Source organism: Helianthus annuus, chromosome 17 (assembly GCF_002127325.2).
Source record: "Helianthus annuus cultivar XRQ/B chromosome 17, HanXRQr2.0-SUNRISE, whole genome shotgun sequence".
Classification (NCBI taxonomy): Eukaryota; Viridiplantae; Streptophyta; class Magnoliopsida; order Asterales; family Asteraceae; genus Helianthus; species Helianthus annuus.
The window spans coordinates 173417834-173431981 of record NC_035449.2 but is presented as its reverse complement, the minus strand read 5'-3'; the positions used below and the strand labels follow the sequence as shown (position 1 = coordinate 173431981).

General features: G+C 39.1%; 1 protein-coding gene across 1 annotated transcript in view; it reads right to left on the bottom strand.

Annotated features, from left to right (window-relative positions):
- LOC110922419 (probable LRR receptor-like serine/threonine-protein kinase At1g07650) overlaps positions 1 to 13714 on the bottom strand; it is a 35920-nt gene extending 22206 nt beyond the window's left edge. Inside the window, exons 1-2 of the mRNA XM_035986484.1 lie at positions 13426 to 13714; positions 13173 to 13326 (exon numbers count right to left, since the gene is read on the bottom strand). Of these exons, the coding sequence (XP_035842377.1) occupies positions 13173 to 13326; positions 13426 to 13513 (242 nt within the window). The 5' untranslated portion in view covers positions 13514 to 13714. The remainder of the gene's footprint in view (positions 1 to 13172; positions 13327 to 13425) is intronic.
- Positions 13715 to 14148: the final 434 nt, after the last annotated feature.

Genomic DNA, 14148 nt, shown 5'->3' with positions numbered 1-14148 from the left:
GCCAGCACCACCGTCTCCGGATCCGACTGCCGAGGAGGCAGCGACCACCACGATTCCGGAGCGGTACCAGGTGCCACTTCAGCGACATCAGCTCCCAGCACGGGAGTATCCTTTCAGGCAGCCGCGGCCAGAGCCGCTTACTTTAGAGGGTTTGTACGATCGGGTGGAGCAGGTTAGGCATGAGATGCAGCTGGGTTTTCAGGGTTTGTATGATTATTTCCATATACAGCTACCACCGATATTGCAGCCACAGCAGGGGGGTCCCGCTGGTGGAGAAGAGGAGCCTGCTGGTGGAGAGCAGGGCTCAGCAGGAGATGCATGAGGATGAGCAGCAGTGCTTACAGCAGTTATATCTTTTGTTTTATTTTTTTATGCTGTTTTTGATCCTCGTTAGTCGGTTTGTATTGATATGATATATTTGGTTGGTCGGGTTTTTGGGTTGGATGATATTTGTTGATGATACTTTGATGTATATATTATTTTGGGTTTGGTATGTTTGATTGTTAGGTTGTTTTGCCGCTTCCGTTCGCGTGTCCGAGTTAGTACAGTTTGCTGAGCGCGTTTTGGATTGGAGGGCATGTGTGGTATCGACTGGCATACTGACAGTCTCACATATGATTCAGCTAAGTCGTTCCACTTGTATACTTGTATATTGGTATATTTATTTATTTATTTATTTTTGTTTTTAGGTTTTTAGGAGTCCGGTTTCCATCCTTGCATTAGGGACAATGCAACATTCAAGTGTGGGGATGGGAACTTGTAGTTAGTGAGTCTTGAGTCGGAAAATTGAGAAAAATACAAAAAAAATGAAAAATTGAAAATTCCAAAAAAAAAATTGAAAAAATCAGAAAATGTCTTTTGAAAATAGAAGTTTGCAAACTAAAAAACGGAAAATGATAGAAAAGTCGGGTTTTTGTTCGGGTGCAAATAATAATAATATGAGAATAAAATAATCAGGTTTGTGTCTAGTTTGGGATGTGCGGGTAGGCTCTGTTCGGTTTTGAGTTTCCTTTGATCTTAATATACCTAATTGTCGGTCTACTAGTGGGTTCTCATCTAGGAAAAGTGGGGAAGTCGAAACCGCCAAAAATAACATAAGGGGCACCGTTATAAGTTAAAACCGTTAGAGTTTGCGATCAGAAAAAAAATAGAATAAAAGTGAGCTAGAAACTGAATGAAAGTAGCCACTTCTATGTAGTCTTGATTGGGGATAGCGACTCTACAATCGGATTACCGCTAGGGTGTGTGAAATCGACCGTGCAAAGCAATGAAAAGAAAAATAATAAAAAGTACCGAATCTAAGTAGTCTGTGGTTGGGGATAGCGACTCTACAGCCGGATTGCCTCTTGGTTTGGGAAAGCATCGTCTAGTCTCACGAGCGAGAAAAAAAAAAGAGAAAAAGAAAAAAATTTTGATTGTAAACTATATTGGTTTTGATATAAGGCGGTTGGGAATTGGTTTTTAATCGTTCTCTTGGTCCTATAAGTTTGAGGTGGGATTAGATGTACTTGCGATTTCTAGTGTGAGACCCTAGGTAGATTGACCCATATTCGGACTTAAATTGCATGATAAGGGCTCGAAACCGGGTTGGGTTTAAGAGGATCGAAATATTCGCAATCGTAGCTAACACATGTCTCGATTTAATAAATAAACATACGTTTTTGGCCCGAATGATTGTCTTGACTATGATTCCGTTTGCATTATTCTTTTTCGAGGACGAAAAAAAGATAAGTGTGGGGATATTTGATGTATTGCAAAATACATCGGTATTCGCGTCGGTTTTAGTCGTTAGTTAGTTAGTTAGTTTTAGTGTCGGTTTAGTTTAGAATGTACATACTATTGATTTATTTGTGTTTCCAGGTCTTTACAGCCAAAAGGAGCGAAAACGAGCAGAAATCTGGAATGGCGGAAGGCTGGCACGGAAACCGAGGAAGTCGGGAGCTGAAACGAAGAAAAATTGCAGTTCTGGAGCTCCCAGGCGGGCCGCGTAGACTTAACAGTCAACTTCACGCGCCCCGCGTTGACTTAAAGAAGAATCAGAGAAATAACATCCTCTCGCGCCCCGCGTTAACTTAACCAGAAACTCTAGGCGGGCCGCGAGAGATTTGTAAAGCGAATCAGAATTTTAAACCCTAGGCGACCCGCGTAAGCTCAAGCCATTTCTTCACGCGGGCCGCCTGGACATGCTGTGTCGGCAAAAAATCGCGAAGTGCATGGATTTTTAGGGTTTTTGGCTTTATAACAAGAGATACGCGTACACAGCCGGATATGGACGAACTAGAGCAACTTTGGGCAAGAATTGGCTGCTGATTGAAGCGTGTGGACGTGCTTGAAGCATCTTGGAAGCTTGGAATCATTGGGATAGCGTTTTTGAGCATTCGGGAGTGAAGATTCGGGTTCTACATACCTTTTTCTTTCGTTCTTTGTTTGTTTAGACTTTGTTACCAATGAATTCAGTTGATACAATGTTTTTTACTTTGTTTTCGATGATGTTTTCCGGCTAAAACCATAAACTACCTAGGTGATGACTATGGCATGACAAAGTTTGGATTTTTACTTGATTATTGATGTGGTTGTGGACTTTTCTTGTATTGTAAACACTATGATAGTTTGTCTTGGTGCGTATGTGTGCTTGTGATTACTTATTTATTGGTTATTTGTTCCATTCGATTCTTGGTGACGGTCTTTATCACGGAATAGAGTCGAATTAGGGTTCTTGACTTAGGTGAGTGTCTATATCACATAATAGGTCATTAATTCTTTAGGGTGAAAAGTGCACTAGTAACCTTAGGAACAATATTCGGTAATTAATTAAAATCAAGTGTGCTGCTAGACTCGTCGCGGAAAGGCTCGAGGATATCGATAGGTCTCGGAGTAGTTATAAGGAATTAACCACCCATTGTCTATCAAGGCAAGATTAAACCCATAGTTGCTTTAGACGTTCGCGCGGCAAAGTAGAGCGTCTTACATAAGCACTTTCAAGAAACTAGAGGACGAACAAGAAATCTTGAAAACCGGTGAGCGTAACATCCTAGGTAGAGCTATAAGAATCGCCTCGAGAGTGTTTGAGGGGCTTAGTGGTATCTTAATAGGTTTAGCATTAGAAGATCCCGGTTTCACACCACATCATTATCATTTAGGAATCCATTCTGAGTTTAGCCTGCGTCTAGCCTAGGTAGTCTTCATTCTCACTGATCAGACCCTTTGCTTGAGTTCGTGTCTAGCTTGCTAGTATTATTATTTTATTAGGATTTTTAGAAACCCCCCCCCCCCAAATTAATAAACAATTTAGTATGTCGTGTCAGTCCGAGTCTAGATAGAGTCGTAGCGTAGTCAGTAGAGTCTCGTGGGTTCGATACTCGGACTTACTTTAGCTTTACTACATCGATCGGTTCACTTGCCGGTTGTGTGTTTTAGGGTTTAGGTCGAGTCTTAGTTTTATAAATTTAAAGCTTAGAGAGTCTAGAATTAGGGTAATTTAGTTAGTTTTATTTGACCCATTTTCAGCACATCAATGGAAAACTGCAACACAATCTCAACACCAATGGAATATGGTCAACGACTAACCAAGAATGATCCCGAAGAAGAAGTGAACCACAACATGTACAGAATTCTTGTAGGAAGCCTGATGTATCTTACAAATACTCGCCCAGACATTATGTTCGCAGTGAGTAAAGTCAGCCGATTCATGGAAAGACCAAGAAGAAGTCACTGGGAAGCCAGTAAAAGGATTTTGAAATACATAAAAAGAACGATAAATCATGGAATAACTTACTCCAAAGGAAGTAAAGGAAAATTAGTGGGATATAGTGATAGCGATTATGCAGGGAATATTGATGATAGTAAAAGCACATCCGACTATATTTTCAACCTAGGGTCTGGAGCAATCGTTTGGCAATCGAAGAAACAAAAGGTGGTTGCATTATCATCAACCGAAGCAGAATATATAGCTCTGTCAATGGCTGGATGTCAAGCACTTTAGTTGAAGGGAATACTTAATGAACTTCACATGAATATGGACTGCCCTCCAACTATTTATTGTGACAAGTCAACAATATGCCTGGCCAAAGATCCAGTTTATCATGGGAAAGGTAAACACATTAGGGTTAAGTATCATTTTATTCGAGATCTAATAAAGAATGATGATGTAGAAGTTAGGTTCTATTCAACAAAGGAATAAATTGCGGATATCCTTACCAAAGCATTGCAGCTAAGAGAGACTTCAAGCGGATTAAAGAACTCCTACACGTCAATCCAATCTAGCTTACGGGGGGGAATATTAGAAGGATTATTATTATTATTATTAAAAGCTAGATATTATATGATATTAGATTAAGATGTAACATTAATAATACTATAGTATTATAGATAGATAACATAAGTGTGGGCGGTTAACAAAACCTGCCGTCATGTATATATACATTCTTGTATCGATTCTGGCAATTCACCAATTCGAATACGAACATCAAATATTCAATACACTCAAACCCTAATCTGCAAATCTGATCTATTAGATTAGTGCATGTACCCCTTGTCTTTCGGTTAACAACGCCATCAAATTATGCATGATTAACCATCACTCTCGTTTTAACATTATTTTCACGAAATTAGTAAAATAACGTTAAAATTAGGGCACTTTCACTTTTTCCACTTTTTCCACTGAAGGCCCACACATATATACATTATATGCGCATATCACAAGCGGGCTACATGCGATGATATAAGTCTGAATTGTAAAAAAAAAAAAAAAAAAAACTTCAAATTTTGATTCTCTCTCCATGGGAAAGTGTTCACATTAAAATACATACTAAGCCTTACTTAGGTCATCCGTAGTCATAAAACTCCTTTGTGGGCGTTATGCGACACGTGTCGTGTCACGTCACACAGGGGCTTTATGGGGCGTTATGTCACTAGAGCCCGTAGTCATAAAGCCCCTACCTTATCATTAGTACCATGTCAAATCAGTCTGACATACGCTGCGTAGAGACCTATACGCTGCGTATACTGCAAACCCTATACGCTGCGTAGAGGTCTCTACGCAGCGTATGTCAGACTGATTTGACAATGATACGATATTGTCCAGGCACGTGAATAAAGCGATATGGGGAGTAGAGATCAATACGCTGCCTATTTGAGTAAATTTCAAAGTCTATTTAGCTCAGCTTTCTTTTCATCATTCGAACAAGCCACACTTATTTCTTCTTCTTCTGTGTTTCATAGTCTTCTTCAGTAGAGAATTTACACCCCAAACCAAAATCATTTGTTCTGTTTTTTGTTCAATCTTGTTAAAATGTCATCATTTTGGAACGATAATTATTTTGGTAATCGCTATTCTAACGACACATGGGGATCAAATGCTGCCAATGAGGAGGAGGAGGTTGTGTCTGAAGTCCCTGTTGATCAAAAACCACAGTTGCCAGACTTGAACAGGACTCCCACTCCACCTGTTGATGAACCAAATTACCCGGCACATCAAGTGTATCAAGATTACGGATACGGGTATGAATCTCCGTACGTGCAGCAAAGTGGATACGGTGCTGAGAATGCACCTGTTGATGTACCATATTACATGACGCAGCAATCGTATTCGGGTTACGGGGTATACGGGGATGAAGGTGGATACGGAAGTTACAGTGGATACGGCGGTGAAGGTGGATACGGGGGTGAAGATGGTTGCAGTGGATACGGGGGTGAGGGTGGATACATTGGATACGATAGATATGGGGGTGAAGGTGGTTACAGTGGATACGGGGGCTACGGTGGATGCAGTGGATACGATAGATCTGGGGGTGAAGGTGGATACGGTGGATACGGTGCATACGAAGAAGATGGTGGATATGGTTATGAGCCCCGTAACACATCACTTTATGAACCATCTACCCCGGGCAATCCATTTCAAGTAAATGAGGTATCACATTATTATTATTGTTTTTGTTGTTAAAAATAATATAATTATAATAATAATTATTATTATTATTATTGTTAAAATACTATAATTATAGTTATAATTATTATTATTGTTGTTGTTGTTAAAAATAATATAATTATAATAATTATTATTATTATTGTTAAAAATATTATTATTATTATTATTATTATTATTAAAAATTTTATTCTTTTTATAATAATAATCTAGTTAGTCTAGTTAAAACAAATAATTATAAGATTTAGTAAATAAACAAGTTAAGAAAGTTAAGTTAATAAACTATTTATTTTTCTTTTCTAAATAATTAAATTAATAAAAAAAAATTCTTAAATAAATTAGTATTGTAACTAAATAAAGGAATCATGAAATTGATTTTTAGTTAAAATGGTTAGTTTAAAGCTAACTTAGGTGGTGTTTGTTTTTTCAGATGCAAAAGGTCTGCAGTCTGCGGACCACATCTGCAAACGTCTGCACGAGAAGATGTGGACCAAATGTCTGCGGAGTGGAATAAAAAGAGTGTTTGATTATCACCTCTTTACCCCACGTCTGCAAACCTTTTTCCCCCTAAAATCAGTAACCAAATGAAGTGTGTAACTGAATAATTTCAATTCCATGAACAATTTTTCTGAATTCACCAATCAATCTACAACCTTTAATTAATACGAAATCAATAAGCTAAACAAATAGATTGATAAATCAGCAATTGCATAAGCTAAGCTACATATACAGACATACGATTTCAGAAGTCAAGTTCAACAAAGACCAATTATAACTGTTAAAAGCATTAGGTTTGACCAATTATAACCTCTCTAAGATCGGAGCTTATCAACAAGTGACGGCGGCGGCGGATTTTCTTGGAAGCCGGAGGAGCAGCTATCCACAAATCAAAGATTGCAGAATTCAATTTCAACAAAGACAAGCCGGAGGAGAAGCAATCCACAAAATCAAAGATTGTAGAATTTACGGCGGATTTTCTCGGTGGTGGCTGTGGAGGTTGGGCTGGTGTCGGCGGTGGCTGTGGCTGTGGTTGTGGAGGTGGAGGAGGTGAGGGAGATGTGGAGGTGGCACCGGTGGCTGTGAAAGTGAGGGAGATGTGGAGGTGGCGGTTGGGAGGAGGAAGGGGTGGAGCTAGGGTTTGTGAAAGTGAGGAAGGGAGGATCTGTGTTTAGAAGAGGAGGAGAAGAGATTAGAAGACTTGAGTCCATGTCTGCACCAAAAAGAGGTTACGCAGACCTTTTTTAATGAAAGGTCTTCGAGAAAACAAACACACTGCAGACTTAAACGTCTACGCGTGATCTGCATGGGGCAGACATAAGAGGCTCTGAAGAGCTTTTAACAAAAAACAAACACCCCCTTAGTTAGTTAAATCATAGTTATATCCTAACTAGGTTAGCATTTAATACAAGGGACCACTAACTGAGTTAGAGAACTCAGTTAGTCCAGTTAAGTGCCAAAAACAGAAAAGGGGGGGTTACACTTTGGTCCCTGAAGTTTTAAACTTTACAAAAATAGTCCCTGAAGTTTCAAAAATTGACAAAAAAGTCCTTGAAGTTTCGAAATTTTACAAAATAGTCCCTGAAGTTTCGAAAATTGACAAAAATGGTCCCTGAAGTTTCGAAAATTGACACAAATGGTCCCTGAAGTTTCGAAAATTGACACAAATGGTCCCTGAAGTTTCAAAAATTGACACAAATGGTCCCTGTACTGTTCAGTTAATTATGCTAACTGAGTTATTGTTTAACGAAGAAATCTTTATATGAAAGTTAACCTTGTTAAACCATTCTGTTAAAATAGTTTCTGACCATATTAGTACCTGAAGTATGAGTTTCAATAATGACCATATATGAAAGTATTATTATTATTATTATTATTATTATTATTATTATTATTATTATTATTATTATTATTATTATTATTATTATTATTATTATTAACGTAACTTTTTTTAGCGTTTCATGTCTCTAACTGATTTGAAGAATTGGGTACAAGAAACGGGAAAGGAGTATGGTTACGTAATTGTTACCCGCCGATCAAAAAATATTGGCGGTACTACTGGGATGGTATGGCTTGTGTGCGACCGTAGTGGTGAACACCGTAGTAAAGCAACAGTTAGGAAAGCTGGTAGCAAAAAAATCGGCTCCCATTTTCATTACTCGCCATCCGGGACGTGACGAATGACACGTGGGAGTTGAAAGTGGACTGTGCGAACCATAACCACGAACCTACGACGAGTCTGTTGGGCCACGCTTTTGTGCGAAGATTTACTAAAGCCGAATACAAGCTCGTGGAGCAGCTAACTGCTCAAAACATGGAGCCACGTATCATATTTCAAACCCTAAGAAAGCAGTTCCCCGACAGCCTGCACGTTCAGAAAGACGTGCAAAATGCAGTACAAAAAATTAGAGAGACAATAATGGACGGAAAGAATCCTATTCAGGCACTGGAAAGCCTGCTGCATGACCGCCGATTCATTTACGACACCCGACAGGATCCCAAAACAGATGTCGTAACAGAGATTTTCTTTGTTCATCCTTATTCAATCACTATGTGGCGTGCATTCCCGCACGTGATGTTGATCGACGCGACCTACAAAACAAACCTCTACAACATGCCATTTGTCCAGGTTGTGGGTATGACATCGACTGGGAAGTCTTTTTGTATCGCACATGCCGTTATTTGTAAGGAACGAAGGGGTAACTACGTGTGGGTGCTTGAGCGGATCAAGTCAATATTGCATGAATGTATGATGCCGCGTGTGATAGTCACGGATAGGGAGCTTGCCCTAATTAACGCGTGTTCTAAAGTATTCCCGAACGCAACCAGGCTTCTATGCCACTTTCACATCCAACAAAATATAGCTAGAAAGTGCAAAAAAGGGTTCGATAAAGAAGATTGGGGGAAATTTATGTCGTACTGGCGGACATTGTGCGAATCTTCATCAGAGCCCATGTACAAGTACAACTTGGAGAAAATGTATAACCGACTCGTGGTTGTCAACCGAGAAAGTAAGTGTTCCTTCAACAAACGACTCACCCAATCTATTATATTTTACACACGCTTTTACATTTCATTATTTTATTTTTGCAGGTGTCTATGATTACGTCTACGAAAACTGGCTCAAAGACTATAAAGAAATGTTCGTTTATGCGTGGACCGATAAGTGTCGCAACTTTGGTCAGCGCACCACCAACAGAGTTGAGAGCCAGCACGCAAATTTAAAAAGATACATTACGTGCGGGAGTTCATTGGAGCGAATAGCAAGATGCATCATTGATATAGTTGAAACTCAGTACGGTGAAATACAAAAAAGTTTCACTGAGAGCATCGAAAAAACGATGAACCACCACAGACACCGAATGTTGGACAACGACGGGCTTAGTTTCGACGCTCGTTAGGCCTGTACGCGCCTTACGGACGACGTCGACTAAAAAATATTTTTTTTATTATTTAGTCGACGTCGTCCGTAAGGCGCGTACGGGCCTATCGAGCGTCGAAACTAAGCCCGTCGTTAATAAAATATTTTAACGACGGGCTTAGTTTCGACGCTCGTTAGGCCCGTACGCGCCTTACGGACGACGTCGACTAAATAATAAAAAAATATTATTTAACGTCGATCTTAGTCGATGTCGCCTGATTATTATTTACTGACTGGTTTCCTTTTGTGCAGGTATTTACACAAAAAGATTTCCACTTCGATCACTGCTCGAAACAAAAGCCGGGAGTGGTGCACCAGTGGCGATTTATTTTTCTTATATTGCCTCTTATACAAGAGGCTGTGCGCTCTCGCCTACGGGTTAGCGCAATACTTCGCCTCCGCGCATCATCGACAGGAGCGCGGACAGTTATTCGGCGGAGCCTATGTGACTAGGATAGCCCTTTCGTTGGGCTATCATCCGCAGACTGACCGCGACAATGTAGGCCCGCCGGCACAGCCGAAGCGGATGGGGAAGAACGTTATATCCGGAATGCACGTTACCAAAGACTTCCCATAGGGGAAGCAGTTTAAGAACAAGGACGGCACGCAATATAAGCTTCAACAGCTGCCAGCGGAGTTCCCTTTGTATTATCCCCCACGCGATCCGGAGCAGCCGGAGCCGTATGAGCCGGGCGTCGTCATTCCGCAGCCACCAGCGCCGCGTGGACCACCAGGGGCGCCTCAGTTCCCACGCCATGTTTGGCCCGGTGCTGACCCATCATATCAGCGGCAGCTTCGGTTATCTGAAAGAAACAATTATCTGTTGGAGTGGGTGGCTGCGGCGCTGCAGCAGCAGCGACAGCATGACGGGTTACCTCCACTACCCTTCATTACGGATGCGGAATGGGATCAGGAGCAGGAGCAGCAGCAGGAGCAGGAGCAGCAGCAGGAGCAGCAGTAGTATTTTATCATTTTGTTATGTATGCACAAACTTTTATTTGTATATATCAAACTCTTGTATATATCGTTTTGTTATGTATGCACAAACTTTTATATTGTGGTGTACATTTAAAATTATGGCAGCTTATATAACATGTTTTGCTGTATCGATAAAGTTCTGGAATATAACAGGTTATTTAACAGGTTCTGGAATATAACAGGTTCTGTGTGCATTTTAAGTTCAGAAGGTTATATAAGCTGCGTATTGACCTATACGCAGCATATATAAGGTTACATATACGCTGCGTATAGACCTATACGCAGCGTATATAAAGTGTCCATATACGCTGCGTATAGGTCAATACGCAGCGTATAAGTTAATACTACATATAAGAATTAAGTTTCATATTCTAACAGCTCCGAGACGGAGGATAAACTGGATAAGTCGTTGTGGTTCTAAACGATAGGTCACGAGTTTGATCCATGCAAAGGGCCGATTCTTTAAAGAAGACCCCCTTTTATACACATTTTATATATATTTACACTTTGGTCCCTGAAGTTTCTATTTTTACACAAATGGTCCCTGAAGTTTCATGAATTTACAACAATGGTCCCTGAAGTTTGGTAAATTTACAAAAATGGTCCCTGAAGTTTGATAAATTGACAAAAATGGTCCCTGAAGTTTCAAAAATTGACACAAATGGTCCCTGAAGTTTCAAAATTTGACACAAATGGTCCCTGAAGTTTCAAAAATTGACACAAATGGTCCTTGTACTGTTCAGTTAATTATGTTAACTGAGTTATTGTTTAAAGAAGAAATCTTTATATGAAAGTTAACCTTGTTAAACCATTCTGTTAAAATAGTTTCAATAATGACCATATTAGTCCCTGAAGTATGAGTTTCATAAAATGATCAAATATTAACGTAACTTTTTTTTAGCGTTTCATGTCTCTAACTAATTTGAAGAATTGAGTACAAGAAACGGAAAAGAAGTATGGTTACGTAATTGTTACCCGCTACGTAGCGTATATAAAACTGATGCAAATTTGGGGTCATTTTGGTAGGTTTGAAGTGTCAAATTTTTGCCAGGTTTGTATACGCTGCGTATTGGTCAATACGCAGCGTATACAAACCTGGTAAAATTTTGACACTTCAAACCTACCAAAATGACCCCAAATTTGCATCAGTTTTATCTACGCTGCGTATTGACCAATACGCAGCGTATATGAACATTGTTTTCTGTGCAATGATTGGTTATCAGACACTGAGATCTAGGGTTTATCTACGCTGCGTATTGGTCAATACGCAGCGTATTAGGTTAACCCTATATGCTGCGTATTGACCAATACGCAGCGTAGATAAACCCTAATTTTGCTAGGGTTTGGTGTGCCAATAGGCACTTTAGTGTGTCAATAGGCACACTCAAAAAAAACCAAACATCACGCCCCACTACAGGGGGTCTTAGCAATCATAGTACGATTTTATTCAAGAATTACCAAGTGGGATGGTGATTTTAGGTAGCTTAATGTAATCAATATCATCAATATAAGTAATATGCAAGAACCATGTTCATGAGCAGCATGCAAGAAACCAACCTACATGTATTGCTTCCTCATTTTCAGGGCTTGATCTTCTAGCTAAATTAGTATAGAAACCAAATCTAGTTAAGACTTACTTTTTGATGGTTCAGGATGACTAATAAAAAGAGAATCAATGTAAATCACTAAAATCTGGAGCTGAATAAAAACATTTTGTTTAAAAAAAAATGAGATCTTGGCAGAATATATGAAGCAGAAAGTATAATTAATAATATCAAATATAAAATATAAACTAGGTTAAAATCCGGTGTAATACACTAGTTGAATAAAACTATGCATATCATCTGGCTAATACATATAGTCGTCAAGATATCTTTAAGAACTGAACTTTTACGTGATATTTATAAATTTTGTTAAGTTAAAATAAAGTTTATTTAAAAAAATCATAATTTGTTTAATATCAGATTCACTTGTTTATGAATATAATAACTACCAATGGGGTAGTAGTCCATTAGTAAAGTCAAAGCCTTTAAACACCTTGGAAGAGGGAGGTTTTGAGTTCAAGTCCCACACGCGACAGAAATAAAAGCAATTTGCCGTTCAAAAAAAGGAAATGAATATACTAACTACCAATGGTTAAATGATAATTAGAAAAGAGAAGTGGGAAAACCATAAAGTAAATGACCTATAACGGTGATAATTGTCCCCAACATTTTTTTTTAAATTATATAGTATAGATAGGTCAATATAAGGCTAGCCCATTTGTTAAAAGCATTTTGTCTTTTAGACTATATACGGAGTGGGGAGCATGAAAGAGTGGCGTTATTTGACATGTGCCTGTCACGTCAGCACGCGTCAGAAAAGTGGCGTAAAGGAAAAAAGAGATGAGTGAAAGCGGCGTGGTTAGTGGTGTTTTTATAAAACCAAAGATAAAATAAAAAAAACAATAACCAATCAAAACCCACTGACCAATGAAAAGCCTCCACATCATTAAACCTAGTGGAGAATCCCCCGCCCTCACCACAACGCCGTCTTCCACGCCATGTCCGGGGTGGTGTTCCCGGCGTGAAAGAGCCTCCACGCCAGGAGAGGTCGAAGTTCAAACCACACAAGGGAGTAGTTTGGATTTATTAGTGTAAAGCAGAGTATTTGTGATCGTTTACAAGTTTTCTGAGAAGTAGGGTAAGGTCAACGATGAAATCAAAGGATTATTCAGATTAATTATGTCTTTTTATATTTCTAAAATCCCAAATGCAGATTCAATGGATTTCCTTAAAATATTAAGAACATGACTTCGTCTTCCCCAAATCACATTCTGCTAGCAAACTACCAAAATAAGATCGGAATACGTACATTTGAGTAACACGACAGGTGGTATTACTTTCAAAAGAGCAATCGCAGACAACAAAGAGTTGCCATCTTCCTGGACTGCACGGATCCTTGTCAAAGTCCCATTCATTCTTGTCCTCTAGCCCCAACTTTCCCCAAATTTGTTTCAGTACCTTCACTGCATCAGTTCACACACACAGCAATCACCGTTAATCCTTCTTTCGTTCCTCAATGGTGCAAACCAAGTAATCAGTGAAAATAGAAAACGAACACGTACCTTCTTGCGTATCTAGCTTTGCTGATTGTGTGAATGAAAACTGTGAGTATAAAATTAAGGAAATTGAGAAATATAAGAGCGTCTTCATGATGCTGTTTGCTGGATGATCGAGTTGAGTACATACGGTTGTTCATCTTATAGCTGCTGATAGAGAAATCAATTGTGGCGGTGGAGATAGAGATTAGGGTTGGTTTGGAGGCATGAAGCAGCTCATGTGGTGACTAAATTCCATTGTTGAAAAACAAATGATCGTCCTTTTTCTCCATAGGGTGTTTCGGAAAAGAGGATATCATCACATATGGGTTTGTTTGACTTCGGGAAAGACGATATACAACTACTCTATTTGACTTTTTTTTTCATCTCAACTAGTATTAAGAACCCCGCGTTGCGGCGGGGGCGAGCATTAATGCCACACTACTGTCAGCGACCACCAACACTGAAGTTGCGGTGTTAATGCGAAAAAAATTAAACCGAAATGTAAAACACATAATAAAATAACTAAGTTGATCTAGGACTCACGCGTTACGATGAACCCGCGTCTTTTTTTTTCCGTTTGACAGGTTCATCGTAATCTTTATATAATATATATCAATACCACTATACAAACCATAATGCATACATTACAACAACCATTGCATCAATATGTTCCAAATTATATTTATACAAGATTTTGGCTAAATTTATTAAATTATTATAAATAATAATAATTTACAAATAAAACAA